This window comes from Bufo bufo, chromosome 1, assembly GCF_905171765.1.
Source record: "Bufo bufo chromosome 1, aBufBuf1.1, whole genome shotgun sequence".
NCBI lineage: Eukaryota > Metazoa > Chordata > Amphibia > Anura > Bufonidae > Bufo > Bufo bufo.
This window is the reverse complement of record NC_053389.1, coordinates 609829254-609846526: the sequence shown is the minus strand read 5'-3', so window position 1 is coordinate 609846526 and position 17273 is coordinate 609829254. Positions and strand designations below refer to the sequence as shown.

General features: G+C 41.5%; 2 protein-coding genes across 8 annotated transcripts in view; one reads left to right on the top strand and one right to left on the bottom strand.

The window, feature by feature from the left end:
- The first annotated feature begins 485 nt into the window (after positions 1 to 485).
- On the top strand, positions 486 to 8327 carry FBXL22 (F-box and leucine rich repeat protein 22). Of its 2 annotated transcripts, none has more exons than XM_040413654.1 (3): positions 486 to 625; positions 4210 to 4613; positions 7905 to 8327. In XM_040413654.1, exons 2-3 carry the CDS (start codon positions 4258 to 4260, stop codon positions 8248 to 8250), a joined length of 702 nt encoding a protein of 233 aa, XP_040269588.1. In that variant the 5' UTR covers positions 486 to 625; positions 4210 to 4257; the 3' UTR covers positions 8251 to 8327. The 2 variants fall into 2 exon arrangements, with proteins under 2 accessions (XP_040269588.1, XP_040269589.1); XM_040413655.1 differs by having other exon boundaries at positions 4210 to 4602; positions 7905 to 8090.
- A 2919-nt stretch (positions 8328 to 11246) lies between these two features.
- The window catches only part of HERC1 (HECT and RLD domain containing E3 ubiquitin protein ligase family member 1), a 186126-nt gene continuing 180099 nt past the window's right edge, over positions 11247 to 17273 (bottom strand). For all 6 annotated transcript variants that reach the window (XM_040413647.1, XM_040413648.1, XM_040413649.1 and 3 more), the window contains exons 76-79: positions 16712 to 16964; positions 12423 to 12575; positions 11941 to 12246; positions 11247 to 11845 (exon numbers count right to left, since the gene is read on the bottom strand). In XM_040413647.1, coding sequence (XP_040269581.1) covers positions 11660 to 11845; positions 11941 to 12246; positions 12423 to 12575; positions 16712 to 16964 — 898 coding nt within the window. In that variant the 3' untranslated portion in view covers positions 11247 to 11659. The remainder of the gene's footprint in view (positions 11846 to 11940; positions 12247 to 12422; positions 12576 to 16711; positions 16965 to 17273) is intronic.

Here is a 17273-nt window from a genome sequence, read left to right as displayed (position 1 = left end):
TAATAGAAAAGTCGTATCATTGTCCATAATTTTGCAAAACAGACATACGGAAATGGAAGTTACTCCGTGAGCATTCCTTTTTTTTTTTGTGGACCCATTGAAATGAATGGTTCCACATACGGTCCGCAAAAAAAACGGAATGGAAACGAAATAGCTGTGTGTGCGTTCTGTATGTCCACATGTCCGTTCCGCAAAAAAATAAAACATGTCCTATTATTGTCTGCATTACGGACAAGGATAGGACTGTTCTATTATGGGCCAGCTGTTCCGTTCTGCAAAATGGCGAAAGCACACGTCCGGTATCCATGTTTTGCAGATCCGCAATACCACAACGGTCGTGTGCATGAGCCCTAAGCAATAATTCAGTTATCAGGTTGATTTAAAGGGCCAGTATCTGAGTCTATATATAACCTAGTGACAGCTGCAGTCCTTGCTCCCAGCCATATATGTCCTTAGTGTGTCTAAGTACACAGCACGATCTAGGACTGCACAGACTCCTTTTCCATGCAGAGCATCACATGAAAAGATCCTGTGGAATATTATTTCTTAATTGCAGCAACTAATTGGACCACCGCTGGTATCAGTTAGTTCCTTCAACACTGGAATTGCCTGTGAGTTTACGGAGGTATTCATAGCACTGTATATATATTTTTTCACTAGTATTCTATGGGAAGCAGGGTATCTACCATTTCACAAGAGTGTAGAGCATGTGTAATTATATACTTGTATTTATAGCCTATGTATTCAGTGGTCTCTACTGTAAGTTGATACTTCAGCGATACGATTCCACTGTCAGGTATGGCCAAAGCTATATATGGGCATTTTATTAGTGACTAAACAAGAAAATGTATTTAGCAATTGGATGACGTAAACTAGGTTAGATATTTTTCATGCACTTTTTTTTTTTTTTTTACTAAATCAAATGCTTATCCATTTACTGGCCTAAAAGTTACCTTATAGGATCTTCTATTCATTTCTCCTTCCCCCCCCCCCACCTCTCCCAAAAAATGGCCTATGTATGCTGCAATACTGGTAATGTTTGATAATGTATTTCTTTTCCCATTAGGCCTGGGCTACACTATGACTTTTTTGTAGCTGTACTGATTGACTTTAAAGGGAGTCTGTCACCAGCAATCTCCCTGTCCAACTGTTTGTATAGGCACATAGATGTGCTTGACCTGATTAATACACTGTTATTCTTTTAAGCTCCGTTACCGAGTTATGATACTTTTTCTTAATATGCAAGTGAAGCCTTTGGTGCAATAAGGACATCATCATTGCTCTTGTTGTACCCAAGCTCCATTCCCTTCCTTGTCAGCCCCTCCCTGGCTGTTTTGATTGATGGGGCCAGGCAGCAGCAAAACCGCAAGGGAGGGGCTGACCACAGAAAGGAATGAAGCTTGGGTGCAAGAAGAGCAATGGTGATGACCACAGAAAGGAATGAAGCTTGGGTGCAAGAAGAGCAATGGTGATGACCTCGTTGCACCAAAGGCTTAATTTGCATATTAAGAAAAAGTATCATAAGTTGGTAATAGAACATTGGATCAACAAAAGAAAAACAGTATTTTTAGCAGGTGAACCACAGCTATGTATCTATGCAAACATTTTGATAAAGGGTATCTGTAACCAGCGACCTCCCTAACTATTAGGGCTCATGCATTTTGCGGTCTGCAAAAAATATAGATGACGTACGTGTGCATTCCATATTTTGCAGAAACTGAATAGCTGGCCCCTAATAGCCAGTAGTATCCTTGTCCATAATGCGGACAATAATAGGACATGTTCTATTCTTTTGCAGAACGGACATACGGAAAAGGAATTCACACTGAGTAACTTCCGTTTTTTTTTTTTTGCGGACCTATTGAAATGCATGGTTCCACATACAATCCGCAAAAAAAATGGAATGGACACGGAAAGAAAATACGTTTGTGAGCATGAGCCCTTAAAGAGTGTTTGTCACCATGATCAACCCTAATAAACCAGGAGTATTGCCTTGACCTGCCATGCTGGTTAAATTGCTAACCTTCTTTTGTTTCTAGGTTGAACTGTTGGCGAGATATCTTTACTTTTACTTATATGCTAATTAGTTTTGGAGCACCGCTACTATTTTCTGTACACTTCCCCCTCCTCTTGGACAGGGCTAGACCTCTCATCTAGTTCTGTCTTCTTGTGCCCACACTGTGGCTTGCAAATACTCATATGGTGTACCCAGTCATTGGTGTCAGAGATGTGAATTTCCGGTTATGAAATTTGTTAACTGGTGAAAACTGAATTGCGTTATGGATTCCGTTACCACGAACCATAACGCAATTCTATGACGGAATGCCTTTAGAGGCATTCCGTCATAATAGAAGTCTATGGCCTGCATAACGGATCCATCCCATTTCTGTTATGCAGGGGAGTCCTCTCTCGCATAACTGAAATGGGACGGATCCGTTTTGCAGCCCATAGACTTCTATTATGACTGTATGCCTCTAAAATGGTTTTGCATTTAGAACATCGGGAAGAGGTCTGTACATACATGTGACATCGCAAGCTGCCAGCTCTGCAGCCCTATCTCAATATCTACTTTCATAGCGAGAGCGCATCAGGGTCGTCGGCTTGCGATGTCACATGTATGTACAGACCTCTACCCGATGTTCTAAATGCAAAACCAAATAAAGTGTGGGGCAGCAGGGAGAGTCTGTGTGAACAGTGAGGCTGGCTGCTGCCTGCCCACTGCACAGTACAAGTCAAGCAGGAGAACGCTTACCCGAGATGTACACTCTGCCCGCCAAATAACTCCTGCTTGTACTGGTCCACCGGAAGTGAGGATGAGCCGACGCATGCACAGTTTACTTTCAGCTATGAATGTGAGTCATTACACTGATCAGACAGCGCGCATGCGCGGGATTTGAGATGAGAATTCGAGGCCATAAAATAAAAAAATAATAATTTAATGATAAAAGGGGAGAGTGGTTTATTACATCATTCATTTTAATAATTGGCGGGAAAATGAATAACAGGTAATGCAAAGGTACTATACTACTAAGGTTAAAAAAAAAAAAGGGGGAGGAATATACTATTGAAATTAGTAATCATAAGGGATAGTTTGTTCATGGGGTGATAAACACATGACAGGTTCCCTTTAAAGTATAGCTTCAGTTCTAAGGCTTTCTACAGTACCACCACAATTTTAAAAGCGCAGTGGAGAGCAGGTGGTCCTGTAGCCAAAAAGTCTCTTCTGCAAAGTTCCTTTTATTAGCCTAGAACTGAAGCTAAAGGTGTATTCAGTTTAATATGTATTTTTTATTTATTTATAGAGTACGAAGTCATACCATTTCTAATATACATGTATTTAAAAATCTGTTCACTTATCTTTTTTTTATCAGTGCATGTCACCCCTATCTGCAAAGTAGATTGGTATGGCCCATGGGTCGGTCAGTCCTGTAGCACTAAACATTGTGTACGTCATGTGATCCCTGACATTCAGTAGGCAGTTGGGTTATACAACATGTATGTGCTGGGTTAGCACAATGGACACGGTCATGTGATAACTAAATAGAATTAGTGATGGAATAAACATTTTATATCGCTGTGTATTTACATAGCTGCCTCTCTTTAGGTGATGGCATGTTGTTAATAAAGTCAACTTGAAAAAAAAAAACTCACCATCACGGATGAGACAGGAAGAAGAATGTTTGATCTGCTTCTACACAGCCATTATGATGAACTGCCATTTCAGGTGGTAATTGTTCATATCCTGTATATGTTCTGCTCCTTAATACACTATTTACCTGTTAGATACCTGCACAGTTACTTGAATGCCAGGGGTCACATGACAGACACCATGTTTACACAGGACTGACTGGTCCATGGTTCATACCATTCTGCTGTGCAGATAGGGGGCATATCCTCTGATAAAGACATGTGGGCAGAATGTATATTAGAAAATTGCAGGATTTCTTCACCTCTCTAAGGCCTAGTATACACTACATTGCACACAGAAATAAATAAGTAGAAATATATCAATATACTTTTCTAGAATTGCAGCTCTAGAAATGTTTCCTGACTAATAAGCCATTTTCAGGGTGTAGTACCAGGTTCCCTCTCCAGCTTTACTATACATGGTTAATTTTCTTACACGAAAAGACCGTATGTAATCCTGTATGGCATGTGTTGCTTAGATTACCCTGCAAGGATCTATAGTAAAATGTAACCTTTCTACAGTGACTTCGACAAAAGACTTCTGGATTCCTGAATTATTTTTTTCATCTTATGATGCCACGAGTTCTCACAATGAATATCGCAGATTTAAACCGTGAGTGCCTTTTGCATTTATTCTCATTCCTGGATAAAGATAGCAGGAAATGCCTTTCACAAACCTGCCACAAGCTCCAGGATGTTTTCCAGGAACCATGTCTCTGGACCTTTTTGAATTTTAGCTCTCCTTCAGAACTCAGAAAAAAGAACTACATTCTGGGACCAGCTTTGAAATCACTGTCAATTTGCTGGTATTCAAGCAGGGTGAAAATCTGTAACATTGAGGACTGGGTGAAAACTACTCTGCAGAAGTCCATGTGCAGGCCCCATCTGAACACAGTGAGCGACTTCCTTCAAGAGGTTTGTAAAAGGTAATACATACAGCTAGATGCCTTATGTGGCATTGTAGTGGGACTCCTGAGTAGAAACAAGTAGATAAGATCACAATAGATACCATGACACGTTAGGTCAGGCTTGTACATGCAAAGGGAGAGGTCTGGTAGCACTTGTGTAAAAGCCTGGGCACTAATAGCTAGGAGGAAAAGTGTCCATATACAGTCTCTAAAAACAATTTCACTGAAAATTATCATTCTTCGGATGAAATTGAAAGAAAACCAGTCACCATGAAAATGCAGTTTGATCTACAGGCAGATTATTACAGAGCAGGAGGAGCTGAGCAGATTAATATCGTTTTATTTGAAAAGATGCATTAGAATGGGTCATTTATTCATTAAAGCTCTGCTTAGGAGTCATATGGGTGGTGCCACTCACATGAATAGATACAAAATGACATGTTTTACAGAATCTTTTCCATCAAAATTAAAAAAGTGGATCTTAGACGGAAATGGCTCAAATGGATGCCAAATGTGCATAACTGATGCACAGGATCCATTTTTTTCAATCCAAATACTTATCTAATAAATCTATTGAAACGTGGAAAAAATTGTTGGAAACGTTCTGTTAGGGCTCATGCACACAACCGTATGTAATTTGCTGTCCGCAAAAAACATGGATGACGTCCATGTGCATTCCGTATTTTGTGGAACGAAACAGCTTGCCTCTAATAGAACAGTACTATCCTTGTCCGTAATGCGGACAATAATAGTACGTTATATTTTTTTGCGGAACGGAAATACGGGAAACGGAATGCACACGGAGTGATTTCCGTTTTTTTTTTTACGGACCCATTGAAATGAATGGTTCCACATATGGTCCGCAAAAAAAACGGAATGGCCACGGAAAGAAAATACGTGTGCATGAGCCCTTAAAGAAAGAAATACCCACAATGGTCACAGAAATGACTTGAAAATGATAAAAGCAATAATAAAAATTTACTGTAAATCAATAATAAAAATAATTGCTTTTGAACTGTGGTTCAACAGAATCATTTATAAAACAAACTAATGAAAATGGCCTGGACAAAAATGATGGTGCCTATATTGTTGCATAACCTTTTGAGGCAATCGCTGCAATGAAGTGATGTCAGTAACTCTCACTGAGACTGCTGCACCTGTCCACAGGTATTTTGGCCCACTCCTTGTGAGCAAACAGCTCTAGCTGTCTCAGGATTGAATGGTACCTTCTCCAGACGGCATGTTTCAGCTCCTTTTACAGATGTTCAATAAGAATCAGATCAGGGCTCATAGAAGACCACTTCAGAATACTCCAATGCTTTGCTCTTAACCCTTCTTTGAGGTTTTTAGCTGTGTGTTTTGGGTCATCCTGTCGGAGGACCCATGCCATGACCTGCCACTGAGACCAAGTTTTCTGACATTGGGCAGCACATATCGCTCCAGAATGTCTTGAGACTGTTTTCTGTCCAGCATAACGGAAACCAGACGGATCAGTTAGGCTTTCCCATAGCCTTTATTATGAAGAATCAAAACCGAATGCCTCTAAAAGGGAACCTGTCATCAACTTTATGCTGACCTCACTGAGGGTAGAATAAAATAGTGACAGAAATGCTGATGTCAGCGGTGTGTCACTCATGAGCTAACAGTAAGTGGTTGCTGAGAACCAGCATCATAATCATTGCAGCCCAGGCCTTGAAAAGAGTCAAATCTACCTGGGAAGAGTCCTGGTTATTCCTAATCTCCTGCTCTCTCACCCGTCTGCTGATGATTGGCAGTTCTCTCCTAGGCTGGGTTCAGACCTGAGCGTCTTTGATATGCGCGTTTAACGCGCGTTTTTTGCAATAGTAAACGCGCGTTTGTGTGATTGACTGCAATGTCCTATGGCCACAAACGCGCGTCAAAACGCCCCAAAGATACTCAAGTACTTGTTTGAGCGTAGGGCGTTTTACAGCGCATTTTTCAGCGCTGTAAAACGCTCAAGTGAGAACCAGGGCCATAGGGAAGCATTGGTTTTCATGTGTTGAGCGTTTTACAGCGCGTTTGAACGCGCTGTAAAACGCTCAAGTGTGAACCCAGCCCTAGAGAGAAAAGGAGAAAACTAGGTAGAAGCCTGTCAGTCATCAGCAGGTGGGCAGGAGAGCAGGAATCTATGACTAACCAGGACTCTTCTCAGGTGGCCATGACTCTTTTCCAGGCCCAGTCTGCAATGATTGTCATGTTGGTTCTTGGCAACCACTCACTTTTTAACTTATAAATGACAGACCGCTGCAATCAACTCACCTGTCTCTACTTTATTCTGCCGTTAGTATGGGCAGCACAAAGTTGATGACAGGTTCCCTTTAAAGGCTACAGTTTTGATTTCCGTCTTATGAATTCCGTTATTTTCCATTAAAACTAAAAGCCATAACGGAATGCACAACGGTAATGTGAACAAGCCCTAATAGTGCTAAGCAAATAAAGGAGTACCAAGATTCTTGTGTTAATTTCTCTGCATTTCTTTAGATATGTATGCTCTATACTGATCAAATGCACACAGGATGTAGCTGTGAATAAGGACATGAAAAAAAATTAATTATCCTAGCACCTCCAAACAATATGAAATAAAGTGCAAAAGCAAATAATCAGCACCCTTCTCTATGCACAGACACATGCAAAAAGTATAAACATTAATAATTCTGAATAGCTTTACTACTATACTTAATATATATCAAAATTTGAAGCTCTTTGTGCACATTATTGATTATAATTCTGATAATCTTAGGTTCCCATCTGCAAAAGCCGTCTTATCATTGGTAGATGGGCCCAACACAATCTTGATCAAAAATGTGCTCGAAGAGCTTCAAATTTTCTTGAACTTTTAACTTTGTCAGTTTAACAAAATCAATTAACAAATCCCTGGAGTGTCTAGAACACTGAATAAACATCGGGGACATGTCAATCCATTCCAGATTTTGAAGTAAGGAAAACCTGAAAAGTGGAGGAATGTTAGTAGGAAAAACATTTTTTGCGGCTCGGATGCAAACAGATTTACTTTAATGGGGCTGCAAAAGATGCGTGGGGCTGCAAAAACAAAACAAAAAACAGAGCATGTCCTATTCTTGTCAGAAAAGAATAGGCATTTCTATTATGGGCGGCCCGTTCCGTAAATTGTGTAACGCACATGGGCAGCATCCGTATTTTGCGGATCCGCAAAACACTGAACGGTGGTATGCATGAGCCCTTAATCAGAATATGCAAAGCTGGCAACACAGAAAAATGTGTTATGTGAGGATTCTAAAACCACACTTTATTTCTCCTGCTCTTCCTTAGATGCCCAAACCTGCAGACACTGACTCTCTCTGGTTGTGCCCACATCGGTGATGAAAATCTCATCCAAGTCTTGAAACACTGTCCTCACCTTCAAAGTCTAAAGCTGGAAAATTGCTCTGGAGTGACAGACAGGACACTGGCAAAGGTTCTCCTTCTTTCTAGAAGACTTCAAATCCTTCATGTCAATTTCTGCCGAAATATAACACAGAAGGGCCTCTCCCTGATGCAGCAGGGGTGTCCAGGGATTATACTGCAGGCAGACAGGAGTGCAGATATGATTGCTGACAGAACGCCTGATGATATCATATCTCTTCCGCGAACATCAAGAAAAATTATACTGAGATAAGACTTAGTCACATGCTTTCTGTTCCAACTACTGTCCAAAGTCTTTCACATATAGATTTTGTATGGCTCTAATATTGCAGCATCACCTGCTATGTGATTCCGCAGCCAGCTCCCGCCTCCTGTATATGAATTAATAAGAGAGTTATCTTCATTGGTGGCGCAGTGGCCACAGCCCCGCCCCTCCTCTTGTCCTCCCTCCTCTCATTGGTGGCAGAGGGGGAGGGAGACACTGCTTCCTTCTCCCCTGTGCTGCTGAGGGAACGCGGAGAGCGCTGTCAGCAGCGCGATCTTTGTTCCCGATTCGTTATTGGAATATCGGCAAAATAGATGCCGATACCGATAACTTTCAAAATCCTGAATATCGGCCGATCCCTAACTGTATGGACAGTGAAGTAGGGTGTGTGCTTTATGGTAGCTAAAATAAATGTAATGTGACATAGGGCAATTTCACACAAGCTGGCTAAACACTGCTCGTGTGACACAGGTTCGCAGCATTATAATGATGTATAATGCTGTGAATTTCAGTCTGACTGGAGCTGTACTGATTTGTACTCACAGCATTAAGCGAGTACAGTTCAGTAGATCCGAGGTAGGGCAGAAACACACAGCATGATGAATCACTATAAGGCCTCATGCACACGACCGTTGTTTGGTTTCACATCAGAGCTGCATTTTTTTAAGGCTAGGATATTGACCCATTCATTCACTATCCGCATCCGTTGATCCGTTCCGCAGCCCCGCAAAAGAATAAAAAAAATAAAAATTTAATAAATAAATCAATCATGTCCTATTCTTGTCCGTTTTGCGGAAAAGAATAGGCGTTTCTATAATGGGCCGCCCATTCCGCAAATTGTATTTGCAGATCCGCGGACCGCAAAACACAGCACGGTTGTGTGCATGTAGCCTAATGCTGTGACTCGTGTCACAGGAACTGTGTTCAGCCCAGGAAATATTTCTCACACACAGCATATTTCCCACATTGAATATGCTTGAGTGAAATTGCCCAAAGAGATGTCAAGACTACCTACAGTCTCCAGAAAGTGATGCTATATACCCTCACAAAGAGAGCATAGACAACCATATCTAGGCTTCCAACGGAGCTTTCATGAAATCCTTTACCCTTAAACAATAATTATGGCCCAGTCTACATAGCAAAGATGTCAAGCAGACTACAGAAAACTGGAAGGATTCGCCTGTGTCTCTAGTCTGGAGGAGAGTATAAAAACTAGAGTATTTGAAGAGGTTTTATTATGTAGGTAGTCAAATAAAAATGTGGACTACAATATCATATTACATAAACCGTTCACTGTAAGTTATATTCTGTTGGCATATTCAATGGCTCATTGTATTCCTTCAGGAGATCCCTGCAGAGCAGGGAGGTCTTGCCTTCTATTGACACTAGTAAAAACTGAAGCTCTCTCTCCAGGCTGGAGGGGGAATAGCTGCCAGGGGAGGAGCTAACAGCTTTACTAGTGTCAACGCCTCCTAGAGGACATAGCTATACCCACTGTCTCTGTGTCCCCCAATGAATATGGGCGAGAAAACAAAACCCATAAAACTAGGGCACAGTTGTGTTTTTTCCAGTTCCACCCCATTTGGAATTTTTTCCAGCTTCCCACTATATTGTGTGCCATTAGAAAGCGCAACTTATCCTTCAAAAAACAAGCCCTCATTATGTGAACAGAAAAAAAAAAAAAAGGCTCTCGGAAGGGAGTAAAAAGTGAAAATGCAGAAACTGAGTCTTGATGATATTAAAGAGGTTATGTCATGATTAATGTAAAGAATGAAAAAAAGACATTATATAGTACATGACAATCTCTTTCTAAGGCTACTTTCACACTCGTGTTTGGTGCGGATCCGTCAAAGATCAGCACAAATGCATCTGTTCAGAACGGATCAGTTTGAATTATCTTTAACATAGCCAAAACAGATCCGTCTTGAACACCATTGAAAGTCAATGAAGGACGGATCCGTTTTCTATTGTGCTATATTGTGTCAGTGAAAACGGATCCGTCACCATTGACTTACATTGTGTGTCAGGACGGATCCGTTTGGTCAGACGGACACCAAAACGCTGCAAGCAGCGTTTTGGTGTCCGCATCCAAAGTGGAATGGAGGCAGAACGGAGCCAAAGTGATGCATTCTGAGCGGATCCTTAGCCATTTAGAATGCATTAAGGGCAAAGCTGATCCGTTTTGAACTGCTTGTGAGATCCCTGAACGGATCTCACAATCGGAAACCAAAACGCCAGTGTGAAAGTAGCCTTACAAAGCTAGAACTAGCCCTGTACTGCACATAGATCCAGAGATCTCCCATTCGTTGTGCTCCTAGATTTATTTCAAGCTGGCAACTCATTAGGAGTGTCCTTTGTTAGAGGGTGTGCCCTTCTGCTGCAGCTAAAGAATGGAACTGAGCATGTGCATACACCTCACTGAGGTGGACAGAGAAATCAGAAAAAGTAGATAGCAGGTGGAGCTATACAGATGAATTTCATTGAATAACTCTGTAGATATAATAGTTGTTTAATTACATGCTATTAAAGTACTCAGATCCAGGTGCTGTTTTGAAAAATGTCGAATATTTTTTGTGTGACAACCCCTTTGAGTAATATATTGCACTTGGCACTGCAGAACTGTTAGAATACGTGTTGTCATTTGGAAGCATACTGAGTTTTTTCTGTATGAATAAAAAAAATGGCAAACTCCAATGGATGCTACATGCACACTCTCTCCTAAAAGCATTGTTTCTAGGGGTAAATATTTCCGTACATACAGCACCTAATGCAGTTAGCATGGCAGAACACAGAGCTGCTGTGACTCTGTACTAGGGAGCCAGAAGGGACTTGGTCATTAAACGTAAAATTTATCTTCTCCAATATTTGTATGATTATTAAATCCATGTACTTTGTGATGCCTTGGGTTAGTCATGTGTGGTAGTCACGTACAATACAAACACAACAATCAAAAGGAAATCCACACAATAAGAACCACACAATCCTTCTGTTGGGTTTATTATTTTTTTCCTGCATAACTAATCCTGCACAGGCAACTTCCAAATTAAAACAAAATAAATAGGAATAAGCATGTAAAACGGTTCTTGAGGGTGAACAATAAGTGCACCAATGTACAATATTCAAGTACAGCACTGACCAGGGACATCTGGAAAACCTTACCATGTCCGTTGGCCACTTACCCTGTCCCTCAACAGAAAATCTGCTCTCCATGCAACTTCTATTCAGCGAGAGAGGGAAGGGTCAGTTCACTTTACCTTCATTTACAATGACCCAGGGAGAAATTAAATTAAAATAAGTTTTCTCTGTTATTAAAAGAAAAAGCAATTGCAGGTGTTCTAAAATGCCTGGTGGAACTTCACGCCTTCACTTCTGGAGAGCGGATATTCAAATCTGGAACTCAGTAGTCTGTATCTGATCCTTCAGTATTATCCACATTACGGGATAACATATAATTGTCCATGTCAATGGATCGGCAGTTGTTGATTGCATAGCGCAGGCGTTCGGCCATCATTGGCTGACTTGAATATGGAGGGAGTCGGAGTTGAAAAAAGCATGTCTGTGAGGTAGGCAGACTATCGTGAGGCTGTAGATGGAAGAGAAGTCAATGGTGAATCTGTGAGTTAAAATGTCCCAAAAATATTTCAGCTATTTGTATAAATTACTAAGAGGTATACTTACCCTATCAACCTTCATGATCTGGAAGCGCTGTGAAATGTCTGCAGTGTTAGCTGGAAGTCGAGACCTGCCAGAAACAAACCTCATAAACAAGACTCGCTCCTCATTAGAGAATTCTTCCAGCGTTTGCCAGAACCACTGCACCAGCTGGTGTTGTTCATCAACCTCTCGGTATCGCACCACTTTCTTCAGAACATCCACAGAGATCTCTGGCATCCCGCACACCATCTGTTCTAGTTGTCTGGCAGTGAGAAGTGAAAGGAGGGGAACTGGCACAATCCATGACATTCCCTCTCGTACTGCTGCCACCTGGTATTGAAAACAGAGGCATATCAGTCTCCACATAAGACATGCATTACTACTTTCTGAAGCAGGATGCATAGGAGGAGTAGACCGGACTGAGACAAAATGTGTTGGAGCTTGTGCTTCTATTGTAAAAAGTCATTAAAAATTAGCTAACATGCAAAGCTTTCAGCGTCTCTCACCTGTCGGTCCATTTCATGCAGTCTGTAATCGATTGCTCTCTCTACATATTCCTTGCGATTAGAAAAGGTCAGGGGTATGCTATTCCCTCCAGGAATAATGGGCACCATTTTTCCATCAGCGCTTTGACCCACAAAGGAATCAAGGGGTATCATCTACAATGAGAATATCAATGAAACATCATCAAAAGCAGTCTATAAGTTTTACAGCACGATCCTAATGTGAAGGAACCAGGGGCGTACATAGAAATCACTGGGCCCCATAGCAAGAATCTAAATTGGGCCCCCACTGCTGTATATACTATATATGTATCTGTACACACTGCATCTATTATACCCCGTACCTCACATATCAGCACACTGCTGTATATACTATATATCTGTACACACTGCATCTATTATACCCCGTACCTCACATATTAGTACACTGCTGTATATACTATATATCTGTACACACTGCATCTATTATACCCCATACCTCACATATCAGCACACTGCTGTATATACTATATATCTGTACACACTGCATCTATTATACCCCGTACCTCACATATCAGCACACTGCTGTATATACTATATACCTGTACACACTGCAACTTTTATATCCTGTACCTCACATATCAGTACACTGCTGTATATACTATATACCTGTACACACTGCATCTATTATATCCCCTACCTCACATCAGTACACTGCTGTATATACTATATACACCTGTGCACACTGCATCTACTATTATACCTTGTACCTCACATATCAGTAAACTGTTGTATATACTATATATCTGTACATATTGCATCTATAACAGTGTAATATATGCAGCGTATAATAAATATATATATATATATATATATATATATATATATATATATATATATATATATATATATATATATATAAAATCCCAAATATTGCAGCAGCACAGTCAGACGTTGTGCACTGGGTGCAATTCCTCACAGAGGCCGGCCCCTCCTCCAAGATATATACTTAACAAAATGATGAGGCAGCACTTCCAGCTTTAAGGTGACAGGGTGAAGACCCCAATAGACTTTAATCCGGCAACGTTTCGGCCTGCTCAATGAGGCCTTTATCAAGCTACATAACAGTGTATACAACCAGGTATATATACCCACAATCCAATACAAAATAATTACAATCAGTGATTACACATGTCATCAATCAAGTCACATGATCTCCAACTCCATCATCACGTGACTTTTGTGCATAGTAAACATTTGTAAAAAAGTCATACAAAGATATAAAAAATACAAAATAGTGATCATCCTTGCTTACAGTAGATATGTGCATTTCAATCAATATATGTACGTACATCCATTTTAAAAAAGAGCGATGCGCTCCATTGGATGACGCTGCGGTCCATGGAGTTGGCACGTAGGAGCGCGGCGACGTAGGGGGCGGGACCAGTGACGTCTGTTTAGATATGATGCAGCTGCATCACAAATAAAAGATTTTAACTCTTTATGCACGGAGCACTTATGCACTCTATGTACATCTTGGGGTTATGTATGCAGGGGACATAAACTCTCTTTTTTTAAATGGATGTACGTACATATATTGATTGAAATGCACATATCTACTGTAAGCAAGGATGATCACTATTTTTGTATTTTTTATATCTTTGTATATATATATATACACACACATACACACACACACACAAGAAACTAAAAAAAATTTGAATATCGTGCAAAAGTCCATTTATTTCAGTAATGCAAATTAAAAGGAATTGCATTAATGCAGCTTAAAATTTTCATTTTGTGAAAAGGTTCAATATTCTAGGCTCAAAGTGTCACACTCTAGTCAGCTAATTAATCCATACTCTCTGAGCAAAGGGTACCTCACAATTGTGACTTTGGGGTTTCATAAGCTGTAAGCCATAATCATCCAAATTATAACAAATTAAGGCTTGGAATATCTCGCTTTGCATGTAATGAGTCTATATCATATATTAGTTTCACCTTTCAGGGGTGTGGAAATTAAAAAAAAAAAACTACTTGTCGAAGGACTAAAGTGGGGGCTCAATCTACTTGTCCCTCATGACCATCTACTTGTCCTGAACTTATACTAACGTTATACTGTATGGGGGCGGGGGCCACAAGGCGATGTTATACTGTATGGGGCGGGGGCCACAAGGCGATGTTATACTGTATGGGGGTGGGGGCCACAGGGAGACGTTATATTGTATGGGGGCGGGGGCCACAGAGTGACGTTATACTGTATGGGGGCAGGGGCCACAGGGTGACGTTATACTGTGCGGGGGCAGCCGCTTGGTGACGTTATACTGTATGGGGCACTAGGGCAGCCCCAAGGTGACGTTATACTGTATGGGGGCACAAGGAGACGTTATACTGTATTTTCGGCAGCCCCAAGGTGATGTTATACTGTATAAGGGCAAGAGGGAGACGTTATACTGTATGGGGGCCACAAGGAGACGTTATACTGTATGGGGGAAACAGGGAGACATTATAGTTTATCAAGTGCCACGTGCAGTGCAGATTGCAGGCAGGGCCAGAGCCTCAGAAGACAGACAGCACAACCTTTATTTCTGACACCCCTGCAGATGAGCGTTCCTCCCGGAGCCTGTCCACATCGCAGCTCCCGGCCTGACCTGCAAGCGCTGACTGGGGTCACATAGCATTATACTGATTTATGATGCTATGTAACCCTTACAGTTCTGGAATCTATTGGATAACACTGACATAATGCTGTCAGTGTTATCCAACACATTCCAGAACTGTAAGGGTTACATAGCATCATAAATCAGTATAATGCTATGTGACCCCAGTCAGCGCTTGCAGGTCAGGCCGGGAGCTGCGATGTGGACAGGCTCCGGGAGGAACGCTCATCTGCAGGGGGCCGTGGGGTCTCTCACTCCTCTTCTCCCATCTTGGCCTGCAATTACTCAGTCTCTGGAGACGGTGTGCTGACTTACTGTGCGCTCCTGTGCTGGCAGGTGGGCGGAGACTTTGATACAGGAGCCGGGAGGAGCGGGGGCCGCCTGCAGGAAGTGATATGTACGGTACTCATATGCACGATGACATAGATGTAGGAGCGGTCAGCTCGCGGCTAGCATATGACCGCTCCTATTACTGCCCAACCGACATGTCCCTGCTACTTGCCCGCACAGGGCTAAACAACTGTTCAAAATACTTGCCTGGCGCCCGGAACTGCATGTCCCGGGCGTCGGGCGATAGGAATTCCACACCCCTGCCTTTTAAGTTGCATTACTGAAATAAATGAACTTTGCATGATATTCTGATTTTTCGAGTTTCACCTGTATATATACACACCACTCCATTCCAGTCTGTATAGATCAATGCAGAGCTGATTGTGAACTTCTAATACTTGCTATTAGGGGTTGAAGGACCTGTGATGATGTCATCACAGGTCCTGGCAAATGTACCTTTCAAACCTGGGAACTACACCATTTTTGGTGCAGTTCCTTTGCTAGATCCTGCAGGACCTGTGATGTTGAAGATGATGTCATCACAGGTCGTGACAGATGCACTGTTCTAACTGGGGAAATACACTTTACACTGTGCAGTTCCCTTACAGGACCTGTGATGACATCATCAAAGGGTCCTTTAACTTTAGGAAGGCGAGCCCCCCTTCCTCAAGGGCCCAATAGCAGCTGCGTGGTCTGCCTATATGGTAGGTACGCCACTGGAAGGAACACAAATAGGTTTATAAGCTAAAGGCACCAAACCAGTATGACTACATGCACCAATACTTTTGCCTCATTTCTAACTTTTCTTGTTACCTGTACTGTTAGGAAAAATACTGGACATCGATAAACACGTCCAATTGATTCTACCAGAACAAATGGCTTCATGTGCCACCACTGTACTGCACTAAATGTTAACATATCTAGGAATGAGTAAACTTTGGTTTTCAAGCTCGGCATACAAGATTCAGGTTATCTAGGAATTCCGTTACGGATTCCGCTACCACGGACCATAAGTTATGGTCCGTGGTGGCAGAATCCATAATGGAATTCTAAGATAATCTGAAACTGAACCTTGTACGCCGAACTTGAAAACAGAAGTTCGCTCAACACTACTCATATCCTAATGTTTGCACCACAGACGTAAGCCCATGGCAATGTGGTGTGTGCATCTCAAAAGATTTTGAGGCAAAGATTTAGCAAGTTTGTATATGATAATGAAGCAGCACTATAAAAATTGGGGGTAGAAGCTAGTGATTATATGATAACCCTACTAATAAATATATCAGTGTCACAGTCAGTGTCTCTAAGGAAGGAATAGGGTACCTCATGGAAGTTCTCCTCAGTGATGCCACTGTCTTCAATGTGAAGAATGCTATTAAGAGTCTGCACATACAGCAGATCAACCTCCTCAAGGTCCTCTAGGGTTAGAGGGACACAGCACAGCTGTTTCCATACCAGGGGGGCCAGGTGCAGATCAAGTGGCTTTTTTGTGCGGATAGCCACACCCATAAGGATACCAAGAAACTTGAACTGCATAAGGTGCTCATCCAATCCAGCAGATGGGTTAAACAAGAACCTTTAGAAGAAGGAAAAGACTGTATTAAAATGTGCAGCACTATAAAATATTTCATCAAGACAACACAAACATGCAGAAAAATAAAGAATAAAATGCCACTATGATAAATGCTGAAACTTTAAAATCAACTTAGAACATAAGAGGAGCCCTGAGTCAGTACATTTGCTTTAGCAAAAACAAAATTGACATGACCAGGTAACATTAGTCTAAGGCCTAGTTCACACGAACGTTTTTTTTTGCGAGTGTACGGGCCGTTTTTTTGTGTTCCGTATATGGTCCGTATACGGAACCATTCATTTCAATGGTTCC